This window comes from Podarcis liolepis, assembly GCF_965112155.1.
Source record: "Podarcis liolepis genome assembly, chromosome: 1".
Taxonomy (NCBI): Eukaryota; Metazoa; Chordata; class Lepidosauria; order Squamata; family Lacertidae; genus Podarcis; species Podarcis liolepis.
This window is the reverse complement of record NC_139554.1, coordinates 45,404,066-45,428,550: the sequence shown is the minus strand read 5'-3', so window position 1 is coordinate 45,428,550 and position 24,485 is coordinate 45,404,066. Positions and strand designations below refer to the sequence as shown.

The 24,485-nt window shown below is 44.4% G+C and overlaps 1 protein-coding gene across 1 annotated transcript; it reads right to left on the bottom strand.

Annotated features, from left to right (window-relative positions):
* Positions 1-1,122: 1,122 nt before the first annotated feature.
* Positions 1,123-23,918, bottom strand: TMEM62 (transmembrane protein 62). Its single transcript, XM_083507400.1, has 14 exons — positions 23,365-23,918; positions 22,097-22,208; positions 18,744-18,881; positions 14,413-14,458; positions 13,182-13,323; positions 9,051-9,175; positions 8,808-8,930; positions 8,096-8,251; positions 7,415-7,574; positions 6,034-6,147; positions 5,391-5,475; positions 4,843-4,947; positions 3,300-3,418; positions 1,123-2,168 (listed from the first exon to the last, which is right to left on the bottom strand). Exons 1-14 carry the CDS (start codon positions 23,878-23,880, stop codon positions 1,851-1,853), a joined length of 2,259 nt encoding a protein of 752 aa, XP_083363526.1. The 5' UTR covers positions 23,881-23,918; the 3' UTR covers positions 1,123-1,850.
* Positions 23,919-24,485: the final 567 nt, after the last annotated feature.

The window sequence follows — 24,485 nt, the reverse complement described above, 5'->3', positions numbered from 1 at the left end:
TAACACACATTGATATTTGCTTATAGCGAGGGTAGCCTGACTCAAAACAGCCAAGCCTCCCCTGCAACTTTATCTCCTGCTTTGATCGGCTGATAAAAACTCTGTCTGTTCTGTAGTGTGATCTTTAAAGAGCAGACAAAGTGCTTTATCTTCCTCTCAGGAGATAAAACAACCCTCTGACTGCCTCATAAGAGTGGATTTTGATGGAGCAGTCAAGACTGATATTATATTTCTAATCTCAGCAGAGCGCTGAGAGATAAAAGGCGGCATTTCCCCCCTAACCTCATTCCAGAGCTATGGGAGGGGAGCTGTCATTTACTCTTAAAGAGAAAGCAGGGGAGAGGCAGAGTGGTGCTTAGCACTGTGACTGGAGGTGTCACATCTCTGAATGCTCTGTTTTATTTTGAGAAAGATGCTTTATAAAGGGCAACCAGAGGGATGTTTTGCATAGACTGATCTGTACAAAATAAAAGGTGCAATTTCCAGCTACTCTTACCCCACTCCTGGAGGGTTGGAAATGTGGCAAGAGAACATATGTATGAGTGTTTATATATGAATTGAGACTGCATGTCTAGTGTGCTGTATGTACGTGTGGAGAGCAGGGGTGTATGAAGTTTGCATTATTTCAAAATTGCGTACGAAATACCACTTAATTCACCATTTCATGTACTCCTCGAAGTGAGCATGCATTAACCCCCCCCCCCAATATAGCAACTCCCAAGGCTTTTTAACTTCAATAGGAAGCTGCTTGAAGAGGTCATTCAGTGATTTGGTTTGAAGGGTCCACCAGCATGCAGATGACCTCTAACTCTAGTTTTCATTCTCAGCTTATTAAAGTGAGGTAGCAGAAGTGCAAAATCAGTGATGAGCTGGATCAGGGCCAACACACAAACTTAATGTTAGCAAGACAGAGGTGCTACGGATAGGTGATTCATTTGCTCAGGGAAGTGGGGTTCAGTCTATTCTAGATGGCAACACACTCCTCTTAAAGAATCAGGTTGTGTCTAGATCTGGCTTTGTCGCTAAATATCCAAATAAATGTTGTGGCAGCATGAAGAAATTCTAGGAGCTTACCGAGGAGTTCATGTTTCCTTTCGGAATGAGGCACAGCAGAGACTGTGGTGTCTTTATGTTATATGGTTTATTTACAACCTGAGCCTATGATGGAGGAGTTCACAGCATGAACACCCCAAGAGGGCCTTACTTCCCCCATAGCAGCAGCCTTGGATTAAAACAGAAATAAAATATCCCTCTGACTATCTGGCTTCCCAGCCTGAAGCTTTGCTTCTAGCCTGTAGCTCACATCTTTCTTTTTTTTAAAAAAAAAAAATCATTGAAAATTTCAGTGGGGAAGTAAAAGTGCAGAAGGTGAAGAAAACCAAAACAAAACAAAAACAAAAAAGTGCTTTAAACTGTGGTCAATATAATATATGGGTATATAAGTAATATGATTGTTCTGGCCAAATCCATAACAGTGTGTGCTTCCAGAGCACCTTATATAAACACAGGTATTATGTGCCAGATATAAACGAAAAGTAGAAGCAATTGTATTCCATTACAATATTCCATTTGAGAACTTCATTCAACATGAAGGTGACAGCAATTCAAAACAAAATTACAAATGTAATAAGGGAGCAGCTCCTGGGAAAGACATTACGGATCCCTTTACAGCTTTGTGTAACTGAACACCCTATTATGCCGCAGTTCGGAAATAAATTAGGGGCAGCTCCAAGCTTCCACATTCAGTTGTTCAGGCTGCAGAGATAGCATCTACACAGATCTGCAGTTCACAGCTTCACCACTTAACAATTCAAGTGAAATGGTACTTCAGTTGCCTGAAGAGCAGCCTATTAAGAACTTTGCGCATTCTTCATTTCAACAATATAGCTTCTCAGCACAGAAGACTGCAATGTCCAGGTTCTGTAGACCAGAAAGAGGGTTAGGCCCACAGTCCACATTCTCAGTGGAGATAAGAAGAAAGCCACAGTTCCATATGTCTTCAACAGGAAATAGCAGGAATAGACCTGCCACAAAAACAGGAGTGCCATGCTGAGGTGGATGGGCCACTGTTTGGCATGACGCAGATAGTAGCCAAAGCCATATCCTTGGCAACGCAGCAATAGACACCAACATGTATATGCCATCAATGGTAAGTTAAAGAATGCCACCTGCCAAGACAAAATAGATATAGGTCCATAGAATCATTCAGCTGGAAGAGACCCCAAGAGCCGTCTAGTTCAACCCCCTGCAATGCAAGAATCTCAACACATGGTCCCCCCATCCCATTTGAAACCATTCCAGACTCTGCTTAGTTGTCTCTAGACAATACCACCATCATTTTGCCTTGCATTTTGTGCAATTCTGTGATCCCCCAAAGGCACACACAGGACAGCTGAGTGGGTGCTTTCCTGCAGAATGCAGCAGTTCCATCAAGAAGGGATGCAAAGATATTTTGAAAAACATTTTAAGAGATTATTGCCTTGTATCCTTGCAATACTCTCTTTTCCAGGAAAAGGCAGATCAGGCTACAGTTGTACATGCCTAGTTTGCATCCAGGCTGGATGATGATGATGATGACAATAATGGATTGCTGCAATGTGCTTTACATGAGGCTGCCCTTAAAGAAATGTTTGGAAACTTCAGCTGGGATCTAATTCATGGAGCATGTTACTTTGATGTTTGCAAGCTACACTGGCTTCCTGTTAGTTTCCAGGAACAACTCCGACTATGATAATAACACCTAAAATGCCCTAGTCTATTAGATTTATTAGGGGACGCGGGTGGCGCTGTGGGTAAAACCTCAGCGCCTAGGACTTGCCGATTGTCAGGTCGGCGGTTCGAATCCCCGCGGCGGGGTGCGCTCCCGTCGTTCGGTCCCAGCGCCTGCCAACCTAGCAGTTCGAAAGCACCTCCGGGTGCAAGTAGATAAATAGGGACCGCTTACCAGCGGGAAGGTAAACGGCGTTCCGTGTGCTGCGCTGGCTCGCCAGATGCAGCTTGTCACGCTGGCCACGTGACCCGGACGTGTCTGCGGACAGCGCTGGCTCCCGGCCTATAGAGTGAGATGAGCGCACAACCCTAGAGTCTGGCAAGACTGGCCCGTATGGGCAGGGGTACCTTTACCTTTACCGTATGGGCAGGGGTACCTTTAGATTCATTGCTTAAAACATATCATATTCATTTCCCCCTCAAAACAAATATTTAGGTTGACCACTCTCACTACACTTTATTTCAAATGAGATGTTTCAGAAAACATCAAACAAGAGGCTATTTGTTAACCAGTTTACTAAGAATCCTACCTGCAAAATTCCAACAAGGAAGGTGGTACTGCCTTCAAAGAAATGGCCATCAACAATTACTCCAAAGGAAAAGCAGACGCCCAGATGTCCATCTATAATATCACCAATAAACCAGGGCCCTATAGAGAAGAAAAGTGCATTACACTGAATGTGACAAGAACAACTTGTAATCTAGCCTACCTAGCCCCCAAATCACTGTCTTAAGGAAAAAAATTTTTTGTCCGATATCCGTTAAAACAAGTCATGACAACAAAAACAGATAGCCAGGTAAGGTATTAGTGTAAATAATGCAATTGAAAAGCAGCGACATATTGTTAAAGGTTAGATTTTGTTGGATTTATAGGCAGAAAACAGAACCCTTAATTTTATTGCATTGCATGATTTGGGTGAGCTTCCTTGAACTGCACAAGGAAAGGTGGGAGATGAGTACCGTATTTTTCGCCCTATAGGGCGCACCGGCCCATAGGGCGCACCTAGTTTTTTTTTGGGGGGGGGAAATAAAGAAAAAAAATTATTCCCCCCCCCAGGCGTAGGGCTGGGGCGGGGGAAGCTTGGGCTCCCAGGACAGGCTGTTATCTGCAAGCCTTGGGAGCCCGGCGGGAACTCCCGCCGGCCTCCCCAGGCTTGCGGATATCTGCCCGAAGCCCGGGGCGCACTCTGCTGCGCTCCCCGGGTTTCGGGCTGCAGGCTGCTGTCCGCAAGCCTGGGGAGCCCGGCGGGAACTCCCGTGGGCTCCCAAGGCTTGCGGAGAGCTTCCTGAAGCCTGGAGAGCGAGAGGGGTCGGTCTTGCTCTCCAGGCTTCATCGAAAGCCTGCATTCGCCCCATAGGACGCACACATATTTCCCCTTCATTTTTGGAGGGGGAAAAGTGCGTCCTATAGGGCGAAAAATATGGTACTTTTTCAGACATTTCCTAAGTGCAACTGTGATCAAGTAGCTGGAAAGCTGGACTTGGATCCAGGAAACCTGGGTTGTGCCCCACCTGTGTCATAGACTGTAGGCAAGTCACTCAGAGTGGCCGAATCTGTAAACTACTTTGCGAAATTAGAAGTGCTAAATCTTAAAACAGTACACTGTAGCAATAAGGGCTGAAATGTGCACATTTTTAAAAGCGTGGCTCGACATGCACTGCATTGTTTAATTTCTAAGAGCTAGCATTGTTTTGGGCAGCAGTGGTAGCACAAGGACTTGCTGGGTGCCTTTCAGCACCATTACTTGCGTATCTTGGGATAGTTATTCAGTGCCTCTTAAAAAACCTGTAGCTTGCCAAATATGAAAACATTCCTACGTGGTATATGATGTCTAACAAATTATCTCCTGAAATTTACAAGTTATTTGTAATCACTATTCAGGCAAGCTTGGGTACCCTACAGATGTTTTCTGCCCCACGTTAAGAGTTGAATTATAAATTTTACAGAATGCAAATGCATGGTTTTTTTAAAAAAACAAGCCGTTATTTAGTTAAACACAACATAATAGAGGGTTTTGAGTTAGAAGCTCTATTGGCATGTCCATGAACTCGCTGTGCCTATTTGCATCTTACCCAGAAGAGTATAGAAGCTCAACAGGAGAAATGAGTGGTAGAAAAAGTTGATTTTGCTCAATATGTGAAGAGAAAAAGAAGCCCACATTGCTCTGGCCAGAGGTCCTAAAAAGGAAACAAACTTTTAATTTGAAGTTCCCTACTTTTAAAAACAGAAATGCAGCAACTTTTTACAAAGTGATACATTTACAGCACCATCAAAGGACAGATTCATTCACTGAAATCAATGGGATGTGGTGCGAGAAAACTTCCTGGTGGATTGCGCCCAAAATCCATCCAAGATGCATGGACACGCATTCATGAAGTCTTTGAGACATTTGACATTTTCAAACCAAACCAAAATTTAGCTGTTCATTAGTATCTATCTTTTGAAGAATAGAATACTCAGCCTACAGAGGTTATTAGATTCTTTTTAAAGGGGCAGGGGTAGAATCAATCTGAAAATCACACTGGTGCATTTGCTTAATTTAAAGTACTGGTACTTAAAGAAAAAGAAAAAAAGGTAAGGAAGGATCAAAATTGTGTTCAAGAAAAAGAATTTCTCTTACTTTTAAGTGTAGGCTTTCCTCGATACCGGAAAATAACCAACAAGGCAATTTGAACTACAACCATTAGTACAAACACTACTCGAACCTGAAAAAGAAGGAATACAATCATATATATATATATATATATATATATATATATATATATATATATACACACACACACACACACACACACACACACACACATATATATTTAGTAAGCCAAACACAGCCCCCACCATACTGATCTCTCATAATGTGGTGGGAGAATAAAATTTATTTACCACCATTTGGGAATCACTGAAGGCAACAAAAAAATACTAAAGGATCAAGAGGGAAAGGAGATCACACGCACCCACAGCAAAAGTCAAATCGAGCACGGTGGTGTTTTCCATGAGTTTTAATCTTTTCTTTTAAAATAGTGCCACAAGGACTCTGGAAAGGATGCGAAACTTTTCTTATCCAAAACACTTTTGGATGTATTAAGGCTCCTGTGCATTTGACAACCTTTTATTTTCTACATTGTTTAGCTGATTTTGTTACCTTTGTTTTTTATTGTCAGCTGTTGCGAACTGCCCAAAAAAGCAGTTGCTGGAGAAATGTGTTAAAGAAACTTCTGTCCACACATAACTCACTCACTCTTTTCCCCCTCTGGAATACTCACCAATACATAGAGGTCAGTAAGAAGCAGCCAAGATGCCAGAAGGTTAAATCTGAGGGAGAGGTTTTCCTCCATAGCAAACGTATGAAGCCGAGTGGCATTCCTATTACTGGCATCCTAAATATGGGAACACAAAGAAATGAACAAGACTTTCAAATGTGCGATAGCAAAACAACTCAACATCTTTACTAGTGAAAGGCCCATCATTCTGCGGTGTGGTGTGTGTGCAAACATGCACATGTGAGTGGGAGGGCAGGCATGTATATTGCAGGGAACCTGGGATCACAGCCAGTGATGGTTTGGGCATCCTGTGTCGTGGGCAGTGGATAGATTTCACCTTCACTGCAAAGTATTCCCAAGCACAGTTATTATATTTTCTCGCCAGATAAGGCGATCGTTGTGGTTTACTCTTGTAGAAGAAAGTTGAAAGGAGTCTATATGAAGCAGGGATGACACCAGTTTTCTTGAGCAAGTACCAAGGACTCAAGAGTGCCCACCATTGCCAACATTGGCACCTATTAATAGTATCTCATTATTTTAGGGCTGGTACTGAGAGGGGCACTGGGCCACATGGCTGAAGCAGCCACCATCTTACCTCAGCCAGAATGCCTCTGGGTCTGGCCACAAAAGCAGTATCACTTGGCAGTGCTGCGTTTGGCTCTGAGCGTAGGAGCCAATTCCTAAGGGTCGAGGTTCTTTTGCCCCCCAATAAAATATTTGAGGGGGCTGCCCCCCCCAGTTGATGGGCATTGCCATTTAAATGGTGCACGTGTCTTGTGATTATGTGGGGTAGGATTTATCTGCCCCCCCATATTTTATTGTACACTGCCTTGATATTTTATGGTTCTGCATTTATTTTAAATATAAATAAACAAACCCAATCTCCAGATCATAAGAATTACCTCTTGTATAAAAGGACTCTAAACAGCTCACGACCCTAACCAATAATTAGTAAGATCATTGGGCTGGGCCCAGGGGTCCTTCAAACTTAGCAGTAGCATTATGGGGGAGGTCTAAATCCACTTCCAACCTCTGCGACATCAGACATAACCCTGCTTCCATTTGCATAGCCTCACCTTCCATTTCTTTGGTTACACTACCAGGGAGAGTCATAAATACTGGGAAAGCAAGCATAAAATACACAAAAGCCATTATATATTCTTGCTCTCTGTCATCCAGAATGACTCTGTGGTATTTCTACTGCTTTCATTTTAATGAGGATGAGAAATAATAATTTGCCCGGCATCAATCAATAAGTAATCGTGGATGAACAGGGATTGATCTTGCTCTTCCAGGCAAAAACCTGCTCTTAAATACTTTTTTTCCAGTAGCTTGAATGCTATAAAATGTGTGATAAATTTATAAGCATCAGCAGAGAACTCACCTGAACTGCCACTTCTATCTGATGAAACCCTTCACTGTAGTTTTGAGGGGCCCATTTCAGTACATAGAGAGGTCCAGACACATGAACAGCATTCCCCAGATGAATGCCATCAATGCTGACCTTGACAAACTTGATAGGAGAAGGAGAGAATGCCAAAATTCTAAGTAAAAGAAATAAACCAGTATATCATGGAACTTGTTAAGATACAGCACTTGTAAGCGTAAAATAAAAATGACCATGTACTGTATAAATCAGGCATCTCCAACCTGCGGCCCTCCAGATGTTTTGGCCTACAATTCCCATGATCCCTAGCTAACAGGACCAGTGGTCAGGGATGATGGGAACTGTAGTCCAAAACATCAGGAGGGCCGAAGGTTGAAGATGCCTGGTATACGGTAAATGATTCCTCAGTCAAGGCATACTATAGTGGGTGAGGCAGAAATTACTGGATTGACTTTGCTGTTCTACTTTGCTGTAGAACAGGATGTTCCTTTTTAAAATTATTGTTAACGTAAGAGATTGTTAACCCATTTAACAGCACGCACAATGTGGCCTGTTTAACATCTTTTACAATGCATTCAAAATTGACAGCATTTGCTGTGTTAATGTCTGTATATGTCACATTTGCACAAGAAAATGTTTTTTAAAAAGTTTAGAAGTAGCAAAGATACATCAGATTACCGGATGTGGGTGGAGTGAAGGATTCTCTGCAGTGGTTCATGAGCAGCACTACTATAAAGGAATGATTTGGGATTGGTGATAAGAACCACGGGCCATTCTTCAAACTTCAGGTCAGCAAAGCTGAAGAGATCGTGATCAAAAGCAAGGATCCTGTACCTGATGTTCACAATCAAAACAGTACATTTTTGGTTAACAAATAACATCTTAAGGATAGAAGATTTATACTGCTTGGTGATACGTTTTACTGATTTTTCCAATTTCCTCTGCTTCCACGTAATCCATTTTTGATGAAAAGCTGATGACTTGAGTAGACACCTTGCACCAGCCAGAATTTCTTCATCTAGAATTGTCAAACACGCAACTTCTTTTTTTAAAAAAGTGATAACAATATAGAGCAGTGTGACAACTCTAAACACAAAGTCCTGTTTTTGTCACAGTTGCTTGGATGCAACTGTGAGATGGGTGAGGAAAAACAAGCTGAGCTTGAATCCTGGCAATATGAAGGTACTGTGGCCTCCCTGAATTGCTATCCCGTACCTCTGCACTAACAATGCCTGGTTCTCCTTCACCCACATTTGAATCGTCATCCATTTTTATCACCGTCATCCCAGTGGGGAGATTCATTCTGAACCAGCTAAAATGACATTTGCACTGATTTTACATTGCTATAAGAACAGTACTATAAAAAAGGCCAAAGCACAAATTTTCTTACTTCCTGCTATCTTTCCAGTCTCCCAGTTCCAGCTCTAGAGTTCCGTGACGATGGCGAGTATGTAAAGCTGGCATCAGACCACCCAGCGTATGGAAATGCCCACACAAATATGCTGTGGCAGAGCTAACGGAAACATAAATGATTATCGTTGATTTTGGAGAAGAAATACTAACTTGTAGCCAATTAACAGCAACAGCTGAAAAACATTAATACGTTTGCACCAGAAAGGAAATGAAATATTACCGCATTGCCGTTCGTATTCCTGGGGATGGAGAGACGATTGCTGAGGTGGGATAATGGCCAAACCAAATGGAATGGTTACTGCCGCTACTTTCTGCAGCCAGTGAAGACAGTTCTTGCATTTTATTCTGAAATGAAAGAGCAATTACAAGAGCTTTAGCAGCATGTTGTTGTTGTCATTATTATTAATTTATTTATACCCCGCCCATCTGGCTGGGTTTTCCCAGACACTCCATTGGCTACCAGGTCTTAAACATAATGCAAAGTTTAGGGGATATTAAGGCTGCAGTCCTAGGTACACATACTAGGGCAGGGGTCTGCAACCTTTAAGACAAAAAGAGCCACTTGGACCCATTTCCGAAGAAAAAAATAACTGGGAGCCGCAAAACCATTGCGACATTTAAAACAAATATATCTCCAGAGCTGCGATCTGACAGCGGGTGGGAAGATGACGTCGGGACGGTGCGTGACTAATGCACGCACCGCCCCCATGCGACGTCACAGCCAGTACAGCGCCCGCCACAGTGGGGAGTGTCGGGGCGCACAATGCGCCTCCTCCCCTTGCTAGTATCCGCCCCAGAGCCGCGGCAAAGGTGTAAAAGAGCCACATGCAGCTCCGGAGCCGCGGGTTGCAGACCCCTGTACTAGGGGAACATCTTAATATGTAACGCTGTACTGTTTTTAATACTGACTGGGAGCCGCCCAGAGTGGCTGGGGAAACTCAGCCAGATGGGCGGGGTATAAATAATAAATTATTATTATTATAGGGTGTTAAGTCTTATTTAACTCAGCGGGACTTGCTTTTGAGAGAATAATTCATCAGGCTGGGCTGCAAGAGGCATTTATCAACGGCTGCTCTAAAAAGCAGGGAAACTGTGAGCAGATATTTCCAAATTATTTCTCAAAGTTCTTTTTGTCATTAAAATGCCAATATGCACGTTTGAAGAAATAAGCCTGCGTATCATGTAAGCCACATTCCACGTAACAACGGGGGTGGGAAAGAAGAATAGTATAGGCACTAGGGACCTGATCTTGAGGAGGACCCGAGACACGAGGGTACCGGGGACATAAGTCTTTGCTCCCTGCTGTGGTCCCAACCTGGCCCACCACACCTACAATTGGCATTACCAAAATATTGATTCTTTCTTGCCAATGTAAGAAAGGATCAAAGGGTCAAAGCTCCTCTACTGCCTTGCCTCATGACAGGATCCAATCCAGATCAGGTTCCTATAGCCCATGGGCATAGCCATGTTTCTTGTTGGGGGGGCAGGACCTTTGTTAGGGGGGCAGAACCAATGTGATTGGTCAGTTTGTTAAATATTTCTATTGTTTTGCTTAATCGCGCGTGAGGAGCTGCTTCTCTGCCTATGCCCATGCTAGTGCCTGTTATTTTCATGGGGGGTGGGGGAAACTGCCACTGGAAACTCTCAGAATGCCTCCCCTAGCACCGACTTGCACCACAATACAGTGGTGCCTCGCAAGACGAAAAGAATCCTTTCTGTGATTCTCTTCGTCTAGCGTTTTTTTCGGCTTGCGAAGCAAGCCCATTGACGGATTAGCGGATTAGCGCTATTAGCGGCTTATCTGCCTATCGGATCAGCTGATTAGCGGCTTAGAAAAAGGGGGGAGGGAAAAAACCCCGCAGGAACTCGCAAGACATTTTCGTCTTGCGAAGCAAGCCCATAGGAGATTCATTTTGCGAAGCACCTCCAAAACGGAAAACTCATCTAGCGAGTTTTCCGTCTTGCGAGGCATTCGTCTTGCGGGGCACCACTGTATTCTTCATATAAAGCAAAACTATGATTTAAACATAACAGTTTGTGCAGGCAAATGGAAATAATTGACAATGAGCATTCCAGTCTGCAGCCGAAATGTAAAAAAACAGAGGAAAAATATATGAAAACTATCATTACCAGATCCAATAGATTAATATGGATATGTGTTTTGCTATCAGTTTACTGCAAATCACTGTGGGTTTCACCCTTGTCCCGCAAGGGGTCCAATATGGTACACGGTGTCATTTTTCCCAAGTCACTCTGTCCATCAGTTGATATCACCAGTGAGTGGGGAGAACATGTTTAAATCCTGCATTGGCAGCCAAAGCAGCAGGATTTAATCTCTACTCATCAGTGGGAGTTAAATCCTGCTCCGTTTAAGCAGCCCAGCTTTCCAAACCTGCATTGAATCCCTTGCCGAACAACAAGAAAATAACTCCTGTTGCTAGCAACACCTTGCAAGGTGTCTGAAGCCATGACTTCTAAGCACTTTGCACAATGCCATTGCAACACCCATGCCATGGATAGGACTGATGGCCCCATCTACCTGCAAGCCTAATCTTGATAAGGATGTGGCTCATGGGGCAAAAACAGTTCCCTATTCCTGCCTTAAGGCAACACTTGTCCAGGAATGTTAATAGCCTGAGATTGCGGGTGTTTCCTTACGGGAGCCCAACTGTTAGAACAGGGGTGGGGAATTAGATCTGGCCAGTGGGTTGGATCCTTAATTCCTACAACCCCAATCAGCACTTACTGCAACCTTGTTTTAAATCAGGGGTAGGCAACCTAAGGCCCGGGGGCCGGGTGCAGCCTCATTGCCTTCTCAATCCTGCCCGCAGACGGTCCGGGAATCAGCATGTTTTTACATGAGTAGAATGTGTGCTTTTATTTAAAATGCATCTCTGGGTTATTTGTGGGGCCTGCCTGGTGTTTTTACATGAGTAGAATGTGTGCTTTTATTTAAAATGCATCTCTGGGTTATTTGTGGGGCCTGCCTGGTGTTTTTACATGAGCAGAATGTGTGCTTTTCTTTAAAATGTGTCTCTGGGTTATTTGTGGGGCCTGCCTGGTGTTTTTACATGAGCAGAATGTGTGCTTTTCTTTAAAATGCATCTCTGGGTTATTTGTGGGGCATAGGAATTTGTTCATTCCCCCCCCCCCCAAATATAGTCCGGCCCACCACATGGTCTGAGGGGCAGTGGACCGGCCCTTGGCTGAAAAAGGTTGCTGACCCCTGTTTTAAATGCATGCTGATTGATGCAGGCACTGCACCTTCAAAGGGTCTTGCTGTAACTGCCAATCAAGCCCATTTGGGAAAGGAAAGATGCTCTGTTTGGAGGAAATTGAATCTTCCTGCAAACTGAGAACAACAAGCCCCCTTGAGAGTTCTCAACAAGGAGTTTCCTAGCACGGCTGATCCCAGAGGGGAACCCCACATGTAAAGGAACAATCAGGAACTAATTTTAATTTGTAGCTGTGTCTATACCTGTGCTACCCCTCACATCACATATGATGCCAAGGGCAGGGCAGATGGGTGTCATTTGTAGGTAACACAGCCTTATGGGCCAAACTGGGATCCGTGCCAGGACTAATTAGGCCTGTGGGTTAGAGTTTCCTCTCCTCTGTGTTGGAAGATTGCTTTGCGAAAGAGAAAAAGGGTATTTCTTTATTTATTTTCTACAGGTTTGCCATCAATATATGTTCTCTGAGCCAGTTGCAGAATAAAGTATAAGATACTTATATTTCTTAATTCATGAATCAAAATGGCTAAAATAAAAGGTGATATTAAAATGTTGCATATGAACTTTCCTTTTTAGCAAAGAAAAAGCAACAATAAAATAATAAAAACATTTAGCAGTTCATATTATAGAATGAAACCCATTCTTAAGGCGAACCTAGCAGTTTGAAAGCACGTCAAAGTGCAAGTAGATAAATGGGTACCGCTCTGGCGGGAAGGTAAATGGTGTTTCCGTGTGCTGCTCTGGTTCGCTAGAAGCGGCTTAGTCATGCTGGCCACATGACCCGGAAGCTGTACACCGGCTCCCTCGGCCAATATGCGAGATGAGCGCTGCAACCCCAGAGTCATGACTGGACCTAATGGTCAGGGGTCCCTTTACCTTTACTTTAGTGGGCCATGCAAACGGCTATTCTGAATAATGCTTTTTATAGGGGTAGGGTAGGGGGCACTGGGGATGAGTTCATGAAATCACACAGGCCCGAGAAAGTTTGAAAACTACTGCTCTAAAGGCTTCCCGCAGACTTTGGACTTCAGGCAGGTGTAACACACAGGCTTAGGATTTTATTAGCCAGAGACTAATAAAGGCAAGCTAAGGCTGCAGTGCATGGTGTTTTACATTACCGCTTTCAATATCCCAAAGAAATTGTAGGGTCTCTTGGGGCCTGGATTGAGAGTCGCATCCACACAGATGAAAGAATATTTGCCAAAAGGTGTGCTGTGGATGTAATGGAAGGAGCCGTCCTTTTTCCAAGCAGAATATTTCCTACCAAAATGAGATGGGAATACTGTAGTCAGAAAAATCTGGAAGAAAGAAAAATGTAAAAAGGAATAAATGCACACATTGCCTAGTGCTCAACTAAGCTTTACTCAGAGTAGACCCACTGAAATTAATGGACCTAGCCTAGTCCTATTCATTGCTTTCAGTGGGTCTACTCTGAGTAAAGCTCAGTTGACTACTGCCCAGTAAGACTAAGGGAGGGAGAAACAAAACTGCATTCGACTCAGTTCATCACCTATGCTATCTTTTAACACAGAAAGGTACAAAATAGTGGCTAGGAGAGAGAGAATCTAAGGGCAAAAACAGAGGAATAGAGCTGCACAGAAATCCTAACAGTGGCAGCAGGGAAGGAGGAACAACACAGGCAAGCCAAAGACTGGGGCAGATGACTACTTCCTAAATAATTATTTTCTAGACTACTTTAATGAAGTCATTCTTCCTAACACTTATATACCTTGTTTAAACAGACTCTCTCTGTCCCACACACAATCGACTCTCCTTCTGGATTCCTGAATGCAGTATGTGTCACAGCGCTGTCAGACAAGAACGTCCAGAGGGAGGAATCAACTCTTCCTTGTCAAAAGCACCTTTACAAGTTAGGGAAAGGTATGTCCATCAGTCCTATGTGTCTCAGCTACTTCTGAGAGTGCATCTGATGAGGCAGATACCCCCGACCTTGGCTTATGTATCTCCCGTATCCGAGCTGCGCACAAACAGGTGCAGACTCCGCCTGTGTTTCACCTTCTGCTCCTCCCTCTTCAATCCTCTTTTGGTCCTGGGAGACAGTGGAGCAGGAGAGGTGAGGGCAGGGCAGGGCAGGTGGAGGAGGTGTGGAGGCCCTCGACTCCACACTGGCCTGACCTATCTCTCCCTCCTCCTGTATCCATTCCTTCACTCTCCAGTCCTGCAGCTTCTCTTGCCTCTGACTCTGGTCTCCTGGCTGTTACAGGTTCGCCTATTTCACTGATACCTTCTTCCAAGTCAGTCTCCAATCCCCCTTCTCCCACTCATCAGAATCCAGTCACCACACCTCAGAGTCCAGCCAGTCTCTGACATCATGGTACACTGACATACCTGTAGTAGTTCCGGACATTCTCCAGACCTGGAATGTTGAATGTATCTGCAATGAAAGTGGCAAACAACATTTCAAAACAAATTTAGAATTGAGCAAGAGACTGCGAAAAAAATAATAAGTCCAGGTTAAGACAAGCCCAGTGTAGTATGAATCCTGAGATTGCAGCATGATATCCAGGGAGCTATCAAAGCTTTAATTCCAGTTTGTCCAGGACAGCAAGATTTGCTCTACAATGCATATGATGAGACAGCCTTTATTTTGGAATAATAATTATAGATAATGGGGCACTGGATAATGCCTAAATTGCTATAGAACAAAACCAAAAACTAATTGATTTCATTTATTTTATAATTATATTTTATCCTGCTTTCCAGCTAAAGAGGCATGCAATTCAAGTACACATAAAGATACAATTATAGTAACATGACATGGGAGTTTGTATTGCCATCTCTTTGGGTCTCTGGGAGTTGCTACAAATGGACCCACAGAAATATTCCAGAAAGACTTTTTCCAGGACTGACAACAAACAGGTCTTACTGGCATATATATATATATATATATATATATATATATATATATATATGCTTTCGTAGATTTTCACGGGTACAGGAATGCAGGTTTTGGTGTCTTCGGGTGTCTTCCCGTGTAAGAGTTGGGGTGTCTAGGCGACGTTTCGACGAGGTCTCACTCGTCATCTTCAGGCTGGTGCTTTCGGCTTCTTGTTACTGGAACAGAGCAGGATCTCAGTGTTTGAGTTCCTATAAATACTGTTGAGGGGGTGTGGTGTATAGCCTCCAACGTTCTGGGCAGAGAGGAAGTTCCCAGGTTGGTTTGCCTTTTCTTCTTTTGTTCCTTAATTACTTGAGGGATATCTTGAGTGATTTCTTGAGTGATATTCTGAGTACCACTTAGGTGGGTCATTAAGAGTGGATTAGTTGCTAAAGCTTTCGTGTCTTGACCTCTTGAGCTTGTGAAGAGTTTTTCTGAGAAGATGGCTGTACTGCACTTAGTTGTGCTCTGGCTTGGCTTCGTGTATAGGGGCGAGCTGTGGTTTTGTGCCCTGTGCCAGCCAGATCTGTGTAGGGATTGCAGGGGGGTGCAGCATCCGGAGGTGCCACTATGGTTTGGCTACTGGATGGTGTCTGTAATTTATCTGTGGAGAGGGTCTGGGTTTGGGTCTGGTGTGGTTGATTGGTGATGGCGTTCTGTGTGCCTCTGGTTCTGGTGTCGGTTTTTGTGGGGAGGGCTAATTTCCAGATGTCTGGCAGGCGGGACGTGTCGTCACGCTTGTTCATGTTGTGAGGGTGTTTCTCTATCTCGATGGCTTCCATGATTATTCTCTTGTGGTGATGTTCCATGTTAAAGAGCAATTTGGAATCTGCAAAATTAATTTCGTGTCCTGTTTCTTTCATGTGTTGGAAAAGAGAGGAAGTTTTTTCTTCTTTTTTGACGGCATTCTTGTGTTCTGCGATACGTGCATTTATTCGTCTGTTTGTTTGTCCAATGTACGTGGCTGGGCAGACTTTGCAGGGTATTTCATAGACCCCTTGGTTTTCCAACTGGATTTTATCTTTGGGGTTTCTGAGGATATTGGCTATTTTTTGGTTGGTGCAAAAGGCTGTTTTGATATTGTGTTTATGGAGGATTTTGCTAATTTTATCTGTAGTGCCCTTGATATAAGGAAGGAGGGCCATGCCATTGTTTTCTTCTGTGTCTTGGTTTTTGGGGGGTGTTTCTTTTTGGATTAGCTTCGTAACCCTATTTTGCTGGTATCCATTGGCGATTAACACATTTGAGAGATTCTGTAACTCAGTTGTCAAGTGGTCTTTGTCAGCCAGGCGTTTGGTTCTGGAGATGAGAGTCTTGGCTACGGAGTTTATTTGTGCAGGGTGGTGGTGTGATTGTGCATGTAAGTAGCGGTTGGTGTGTGTTTTTTTCCGGTAGATAGTGTGTCCTAGGGAGCCATCAGGTTTTTTGTAGATTAGGACGTCAAGGAAGGGAAGTTGGTTGTTGGCTTCTATTTCCATAGTGAATTGTATTTTGGGGTGTAGGCTGTTGAGATGTGTGAGGAAGCTATCTAGTTTTTCTTTCCCGTGTGGCCAAATTACAAAGGTGTCGTCAACATATCTGAGCCAAAGTTTGGGTTTGTGTTCTGACTTGTCTAAAGCATTGGTTTCAAAGTGTTCCATGTACAAATTTGCGATGACCGGTGAGAGGGGTGATCCCATAGGTGCTCCTTCTATCTGTTTGTATCTTTGTGGCACAGGGCACAAAACCACAGCTCGCCCCTATACACGAAGCCAAGCCAGAGCACAACTAAGTGCAGTACAGCCATCTTCTCAGAAAAACTCTTCACAAGCTCAAGAGGTCAAGACACGAAAGCTTTAGCAACTAATCCACTCTTAATGACCCACCTAAGTGGTACTCAGAATATCACTCAAGAAATCACTCAAGATATCCCTCAAGTAATTAAGGAACAAAAGAAGAAAAGGCAAACCAACCTGGGAACTTCCTCTCTGCCCAGAACGTTGGAGGCTATACACCACACCCCCTCAACAGTATTTATAGGAACTCAAACACTGAGATCCTGCTCTGTTCCAGTAACAAGAAGCCGAAAGCACCAGCCTGAAGATGACGAGTGAGACCTCGTCGAAACGTCGCCTAGACACCCCAACTCTTACACGGGAAGACACCCGAAGACACCAAAACCTGCATATATATATATATATATATATATATATATATATATATATATGCTTTCGTAGATTTTCACGGGTACAGGAATGCAGGTTTTGGTGTCTTCGGGTGTCTTCCCGTGTAAGAGTTGGGGTGTCTAGGCGACGTTTCGACGAGGTCTCACTCGTCATCTTCAGGCTGGTGCTTTCGGCTTCTTGTTACTGGAACAGAGCAGGATCTCAGTGTTTGAGTTCCTATAAATACTGTTGAGGGGGTGTGGTGTATAGCCTCCAACGTTCTGGGCAGAGAGGAAGTTCCCAGGTTAGCGTGCCTTTTCTTCTTTTGTTCCTTAATTACTTGAGGGATATCTTGAGTGATTTCTTGAGTGATATTCTGAGTACCACTTAGGTGGGTCATTAAGTGTGGATTAGTTGCTAAAGCTTTTGTGTCTTGACCTCTTGAGCTTGTGAAGAGTTTTTCTGAGAAGATGGCTGTACTGCACTTAGTTGTGCTCTGGCTTGGCTTCGTGTATAGGGGCGAGCTGTGGTTTTGTGCCCTGTGCCAGCCAGATCTGTGTAGGGATTGCAGGGGGGTGCAGCATCCGGAGGTGCCACTATGGTTTGGCTACTGGATGGTGTCTGTAATTTATCTGTGGAGAGGGTCTGGGTTTGGGTCCGGTGTGGTTGATTGGTGATGGCGTTCTGTGTGCCTCTGGTTCTGGTGTCGGTTTTTGTGGGGAGGGCTAATTTCCAGATGTCTGGCAGGCGGGACGTGTCGTCGCCTAGACACCCCAACTCTTACACGGGAAGACACCCGAAGACACCAAAACCTGCATATATATATATATATATATATATATATATATATATATACTGTATTTTTCGCCCCATAAGACGCACCGGCGCATAAGACGCACCTAGTTTTTTGGGGGGGAAATAAAGGGAAAAAAAATTTATTTCCCCCCAGGTGCGCTGCGCTACACCCGAAGCTTGGGGCGTGCCGAGCTCAGCGCGCCCCAAGCTTCTGCGTGCGCGCAAGCAGTCCGCTAGCCCTGGGAGAGCCGTGGGGCTCTCCCAGGGCTAGCGGAGCACTGCGCTAATCCCGAAGCTTGGGGCGTGCGGAGCTCAGCGCGCCCCAAGCTTCTGGGTGCAGGCAAGCTCTCCGCTAGCCCTGGGAGAGCTGGGTCTCCCACAGCTAGCGGATAGCTTCCTGAAGCCTGGAGAGTGAGAGGGGTCGGTGCGTACCGACCCCCCTCGCTCTCCAGGCTTCAGCGAAAGCCTGCATTCGCCCCATAAGACGCACCCACATTTCCCCTTCATTTTTGGAGGGGGAAAAGTGCGTCTTATAGGGCGAAAAATACGGTATATGAGATGGGTAAATATGATAAACACGATTTCTAAAAAAGAATAATACTTCTATGACAATGTTTGATCATATTCAGAAGAATATTTGACCATATTCAGAAGAATTGTTCAAGGCCACTGCCGATGGAGGAGAACAAAATTGGGGACTAAAATTGGTGGTTACTCTTCCAGTTGAGATGAGGATTAAGACTTCCTGGAGCAAAAGAATGAGTAACCCGCATCTTCCTACCATCCTTCACATGTGGAGAATAAATGGGAATCCCACCTCTAGAGTCTCACATCTTTCTTACCATGATTCCCTTTGATGTCTATCCATTTGGTTTTTTCCATGACTTTAGATCTTTTTAAGATTGTCTGGTAAGTTTGCCATTCCACCTCAAACTGATCAGACCCAAGTTTATCTTTTGTTTTGGCATCAGTCAAATCACCTGTTAATGAAAAAAGAGAGACACAGAACATTAAACATATAAAAACATCACAGATAAACGAAAGTACTGTTATTAAATAGGTCATCTAAGGTCGTACTATGAAAGTAAGCTGTACTCAATTTTAAATTGTTCACGTTAATTCTGTATGGCAAGTGGCATAATTCTGTCTCTCCAATCTCCCTGGGACAAAATCTAAGCAGAGTGGATCCTATTGGCATCTAAACAAAAAGTTTTATACAGCAAGGTTAGTTCTTCAGGAAGAAATAGAGCTCTGTCTGAGGCTTCAGAGGATGCGTGGCCAAAAGCAATATGAAGGTCCCCAAACGCAGGACAGTATCTACCACAATGGAGGAGGACAGAGACTCGGAGGAATACTGGCCTTGGACTGGGGAACAGCTCTAGCTCCACTTGAGCAGAACTTTGATATGCTGTCAGATAGTCCTAAAACAGCAAATGATGTGCACAGTCTTGCTCCTCTAACCAACCTGTCTGAGATCCAGCTCTTACAAATTACTGAAGATTTAGCTATAAAGCTGGAGGAACAAACGGACAGGGATAGGAGGTGGGGAAATTGTCTACGAGGCCTACTGGAGAACCAGGAAGTGTGTGGGTGGGTGGGGGGGACATGGTTCATTTCATTACTGACTGGTTACCTTCCCTGAATTTAAACATACCACTGTCCCCCAATGACATAGTACTGTATGGCAAAACAAGGAGGCCGAAATATGGAACACAGGTGTGCATGTACTAAATTATCTAGCCTTATATTCTGGAGTTGCTAGTGTCTGCAGTAGCAGGCACACCCCCTGCATATCACAGGTCATTTTTGCACCACTGCCCAGGGAATGAAAGGTTCCGTTTTACTTAAAGGACATAAAAATGAATTTGCTCGAATTAAAAACCAAACGTAATGGTTTACGAGGGAAACTGCCCAGAGACAGTGGAGCCAGCAGAACAGAAAGCAATCAGCTGCCATCCCAAATATACCAATGAGTGTACTTTATTTTTAATTTTACTGGCAGCCATGGGGGGAAAAAGGGCTGCACTTGGAGACACCTTGGAAGTTGGATCAAAACTGACCATCAGCCCAAGAGCAGACAGTCCAAGTAAAAATTAGGACTTTCTGGGAGGAGTCTAAGACATCCTTCACAGACCTCCCACACATGGCAGAGGCAGTACCATTCTAATTACTGTCCTTTCACTAGTACGTAATCTTTATAATCCTGAAGTTAGCAAGGATGGTAAGAAAATAACCTTTATCTCTAGAACTCTTCCTGTAAGTCCCATGCTATCCAGTAATTACAGGAAGCTACTAGCCAAGATTTCAAGGGCAGTGCCATTCCTACCTTTATAAACAATCCGTCCTGACCTTGCATTCTCATTATTCAAATGTTTGTGTTTTTTTCATCATCCTGCTGCCTGGCCAAAGCAATTTTCAGGATAGGGTTATACATATATAATTATATGCAAACAAAACCCAATATTGTTTTTAGTTTGCTCCTCTAAGTATCCAGATTAAGGTTGCAACCCTAACCCCACCTATCTGGGAGTAAGCCGCATTTATTTTAATAGGATTTTCTTCTGAATAAACGTGGTTAGGATTGCACTGGTAAAACTGTTGAGGGACAGAAATGGATACCAATGAAATGGTTCTAACCTAAACACACATGATGGGGTGGAATATAAATAGAATAACAAACAAAGAATGAAACAATGTAATGATTTAAAACAGGAAGTCCTGGGTCATACTTCTAAATATGCATAGGGAGGGAGCCAGCCTTGCCTTTGTAGGGGTTCCCAAGAAGGTGTCACAACAGAGGAAACACTGGTTTAGTTTATTTATTTATTATTATTATTATTATTAGAGCCTAAATATATCTAATGAAGGCACCATGCAAGCCTCCCTGGGGAGAGCATTCCACAAATGGGGAGCCACCACACAAAAGGCCCTCTCTTGTGTTCCCACCCTCCTGACCGCTCATGGAGGCAGCACACGAAGAAGGACCTCAGATGATGATCACAGGGTCTGGGTTGGTTCATATGGGGAGAGGTGGTCCTTGAGGTATTGGAGTCCTGAGCCGTCTCAGGCTTCATAGGTCAAAACCAGCACTTTGAGTTGGACCTGGAAACTAACTGGCAGTCAGTGCTGTCAGGCCAGGATCAGTGTTATGTGCTCAAACTGTCTTGTCCCAGTGAGCAGCCTGGCTGCCAAATTCTGCAGCAGCCGAAGTTTCCAAACTATCACCAAAGGCAGCCGTATGTATAACACTTTGAAGTAGTCTAACCTAACAGTTACCAGAAGCTAGGCTATCCCTGTTCAGAGGTGCAGCTGGGCCACCAGCCGAAGCTGATGAAGGGCAATCTACCCTACTGAGGCCACCTGAGCCTCAAGTGACATCAAAGGATCCAAAGACTGCTGACTCATAAAAGGGCCTCTGAGGCAAAAAAAGAACAAGTAGTATAAGTGGGAAGACCGGGTGCTCCCAAACAAACCGAAGCTGAATTCTTACAAGATTAAAGCAATCATATGATGGAACTGGTAAAGTAATGGAGGGTGGAGGAGCACAGGAATTGTTATTCCCATATAAGGAAAGGCTACAACATTTGGGGCTTTTCAGTTTGGAGAAAAGGTGAGTAAGAGAATTGTATAAAATTATGAATGGTGTAAATTTTTCTCCCTCTCATGGGCATCTAATGTTGGAAGAATCAGGACGGACGAAAGAAAGTACTTCTTCACACAATGCATAGTTATACAGTACTATGCAATCCGCTCTCACAAGAGGCAGGGATGGCCACCAACCTGATGGCTTTAAAAGTGTGTTAGAAAGTAGCTATTGATAGCCTCAACATAATTTATCTATCTCCACTTTCTGAGGCAGTATGCTTCTGAATACCAGATGCTGGAAACCACATTTGGGAAGAGTGCTGTGGTTTTCCTGCTTGTGGTTTTCCCATAGTCATCTGATTGCTCACTATAAAAACAGGATGCTGGACTAGATAGGCCACTGGCCCAATCCAACAGCCTCTTATTAGGTTACAACTCCCCTTGTTACACTTCCCTAGTCACACATCTGATGACAATGCAACCACTTTTTACTTCAGATCCAGACCAGCAACCAACATTCATGACTTCAGAAACCCAAACCTCAAGTACAATAATGCATTCTACAAAGTAATTAGAGTGGGAGGTTGGGGATGAGGAGGCGATGTCTCACCTGTTGCTAAAGTAAGGACAGGTTGAATGACAGGAACCGTTTCCGCACAGAACTTTTCAAAATCAGAAGCTCGTTCGGGACTCTGAAACTTACTGATGTGTAGATCTGATACCTACAAGGGGGGGAAAAGGAGGCTGGCAAAATGCCTACAGAATAGCATATTTAGGAAATTGTGTATAGAAACAGTTCCAAATATTGCCTACACTGAACAAGAGTTAAAACACTGACAGCTTAATTTCACAACAAGCACTTTTGGATTTTTTTTATTCATATCAATTAGCTATGTAAATTATCAACAGCCTTTTACAGTTTTTATTTCCAGCAAAACTGGCTGTACTAGCACCATGTGAACATATAACAGAGGTTCACCTGACATATCCTCACCAGAGCAAGGTCTACCCATGCAACATACCTATCTAACAGCATACTATTGCAAACATAGGACTTCTCCACACTTCTGTTTGTCCTGCCGCTGTTCCCAGGGGAAACCTGCAGTTTATCACTGAATCAGAACAAATGGCAATCAGGTTTTCTACTTATTGCCATTTGTTCTGATTTAGCACTAAAGAACAGGTTTTCTGGGGGAAAGTGGTGGGGCAAAGGGAAAACTGCTCAGACCTGTGTTTTCTAAGCATGGGACAACATGGACGTAGCCAGGGGGTTCAGGTAGGGCAACTGCCCCCCATCAGGTAAATAAATAGAAATACTTAACTGGTTGTGTTGCAGATATTTCGGATCTTCCCCCCCCCCCCCAACATAAAGCCTGCCCCTCCTAAAATAAATCCTGGCTATGTCCACATGGGACAAGCAGAAGTGTGGACAAACCCACAAGTCAGACCCTTCAATGCATTAATGCCAGTTTCTGATCTCACTTATCAGAACTTGGCAAGGCATGTGCCTGTTGTAAAGCATATCCATGCCAAGGCAAATCTAACCTCTCTGCGCATTAATGTAGTTCCCTGATCTCAGTTATCAGAATAACTATTTGCCATTCATTAGTGGCCTCACAGCAACAGCCTGCGTTTCCCCCCTATCCAATACACCAGTTTATTTGTGCCTTTAACCCCTCCGATTCTGAAAAGAGGAAAACAATAGGTGAAAAACACAGTGCGGCCGTTGCATAGTTATCATCTATAACAGTTATGATCATGATTTGCCTTAAGAATTAAACCCCAAGTGCTGCTGCGGTTTCCCCGCAGGGCACCCTTCTCACGGGGCGCTGGGGCCGCGTGTCTGTCTCCCCGGAGTTCACGAAAGGGTCGACTCGCCTGAATGATCCAGAAGATGTTGTTGGCCTCGGCTCCGGGCGCCGGCTGTGAGGAGAAGGAGCGAGGCTGGCGCCGCAACTGCTCGGGCCCCGAAGGGCTGTGCCAGCCCACCAGCACCGCAGCGAGAGCCGCCGCCAAGAGCCCGGCAGCTAAGCGCAGCATTTTCCACCAGCTCGCTGTCATGCACGCGAGCGCAAACCTCCGCCGGTCCCTGCCGAGGCGAAGCGCGGCGGGAAAAGCTGTCAGCTTCCGCCTCGGCCCACTTGAAAGGTAGGGCGGCCGCCCACCCGCCCCGCCGTGTTCGGTTAGGCCCTCCCTTCCTCGGCTCCATTGGAGAACCGCTTCCGCCGTCAGAGCTCGCGAGGTGAAGCAACAAGCGCCCGGCCAGGCCGTGCAGAAGCTGCTTAGGCTGCAAGCCGCGGTGGACCGGTCCAAAGGGCTGCGTGCGGCATGGATGGATGGGCGCGCCTTCTTTCCCAAGCCAAGTGGCGGGAGCTGCTCTCCCGTACCAGACATCAGGACTCAACCCTCACTTGGGGGAACTGCTGCTGCTGCTGCTTTTGCAGCAACATACAGCGGGGATTCGGGGAGGGGGCAGGACACCCACCTGCCAACATCCTGTGCAAATTCAGAATGAAATGCCTCAGCAACAGTTGTTTAAAATTACTTCCTTTTGAGCCTCAGTGCTCAGACAAATCTGTCAAAATCTTTCTACAATTTCCTTTAGTTAAATATTTGTATTTATTTACTTGATTTAGGGTTTGGCTTAGTCATGCTGGGCACATGATGAGCACCGCAACCCAAGAGTCATTCGAGACTGGACTTAACTGTCAGGGGTCCCTTTACCTTACTTGATTTAGGGTTAGGCAGCTGCTAAGCCCATGAGCAGTAGCATACCGCTGAAAAGCAAGGGGGAAAAACACATTTTCTGTTGTAGAAACGGTTTGCTCGCTTTTTTATTATCTCGCTGTACACTGCTTTGATGGCTTCAGGCTGTGAATCAGTTTAAATTAAAGGAATAGCAGTAAATGTCGCAAGAGGAGAAGGCTTGAGGATATGGTGCCAAAGAGCTGGAATCTGGAAAGCTTCTTGAAGGATGCCTGGTATTTTAATTTGAATAG

Excerpts from the sequence above, each read along its gene's own strand:
- TMEM62 (XM_083507400.1), bottom strand. The coding sequence starts at position 23,880 with ATGTCTGGTACGGGAGAGCAGCTCCCGCCACTTGGCTTGGGAAAGAAG. Across the intron at positions 5,476-6,033 it reads TTACTGACCTCTATGTATTG|GTTCGAGTAGTGTTTGTACT; the intron begins GTGAGTATTCCA and ends CTTCTTTTTCAG. Across the intron at positions 3,419-4,842 it reads GAGCTTCTATACTCTTCTGG|GGCCCTGGTTTATTGGTGAT; the intron begins GTAAGATGCAAA and ends TCTTCTCTATAG.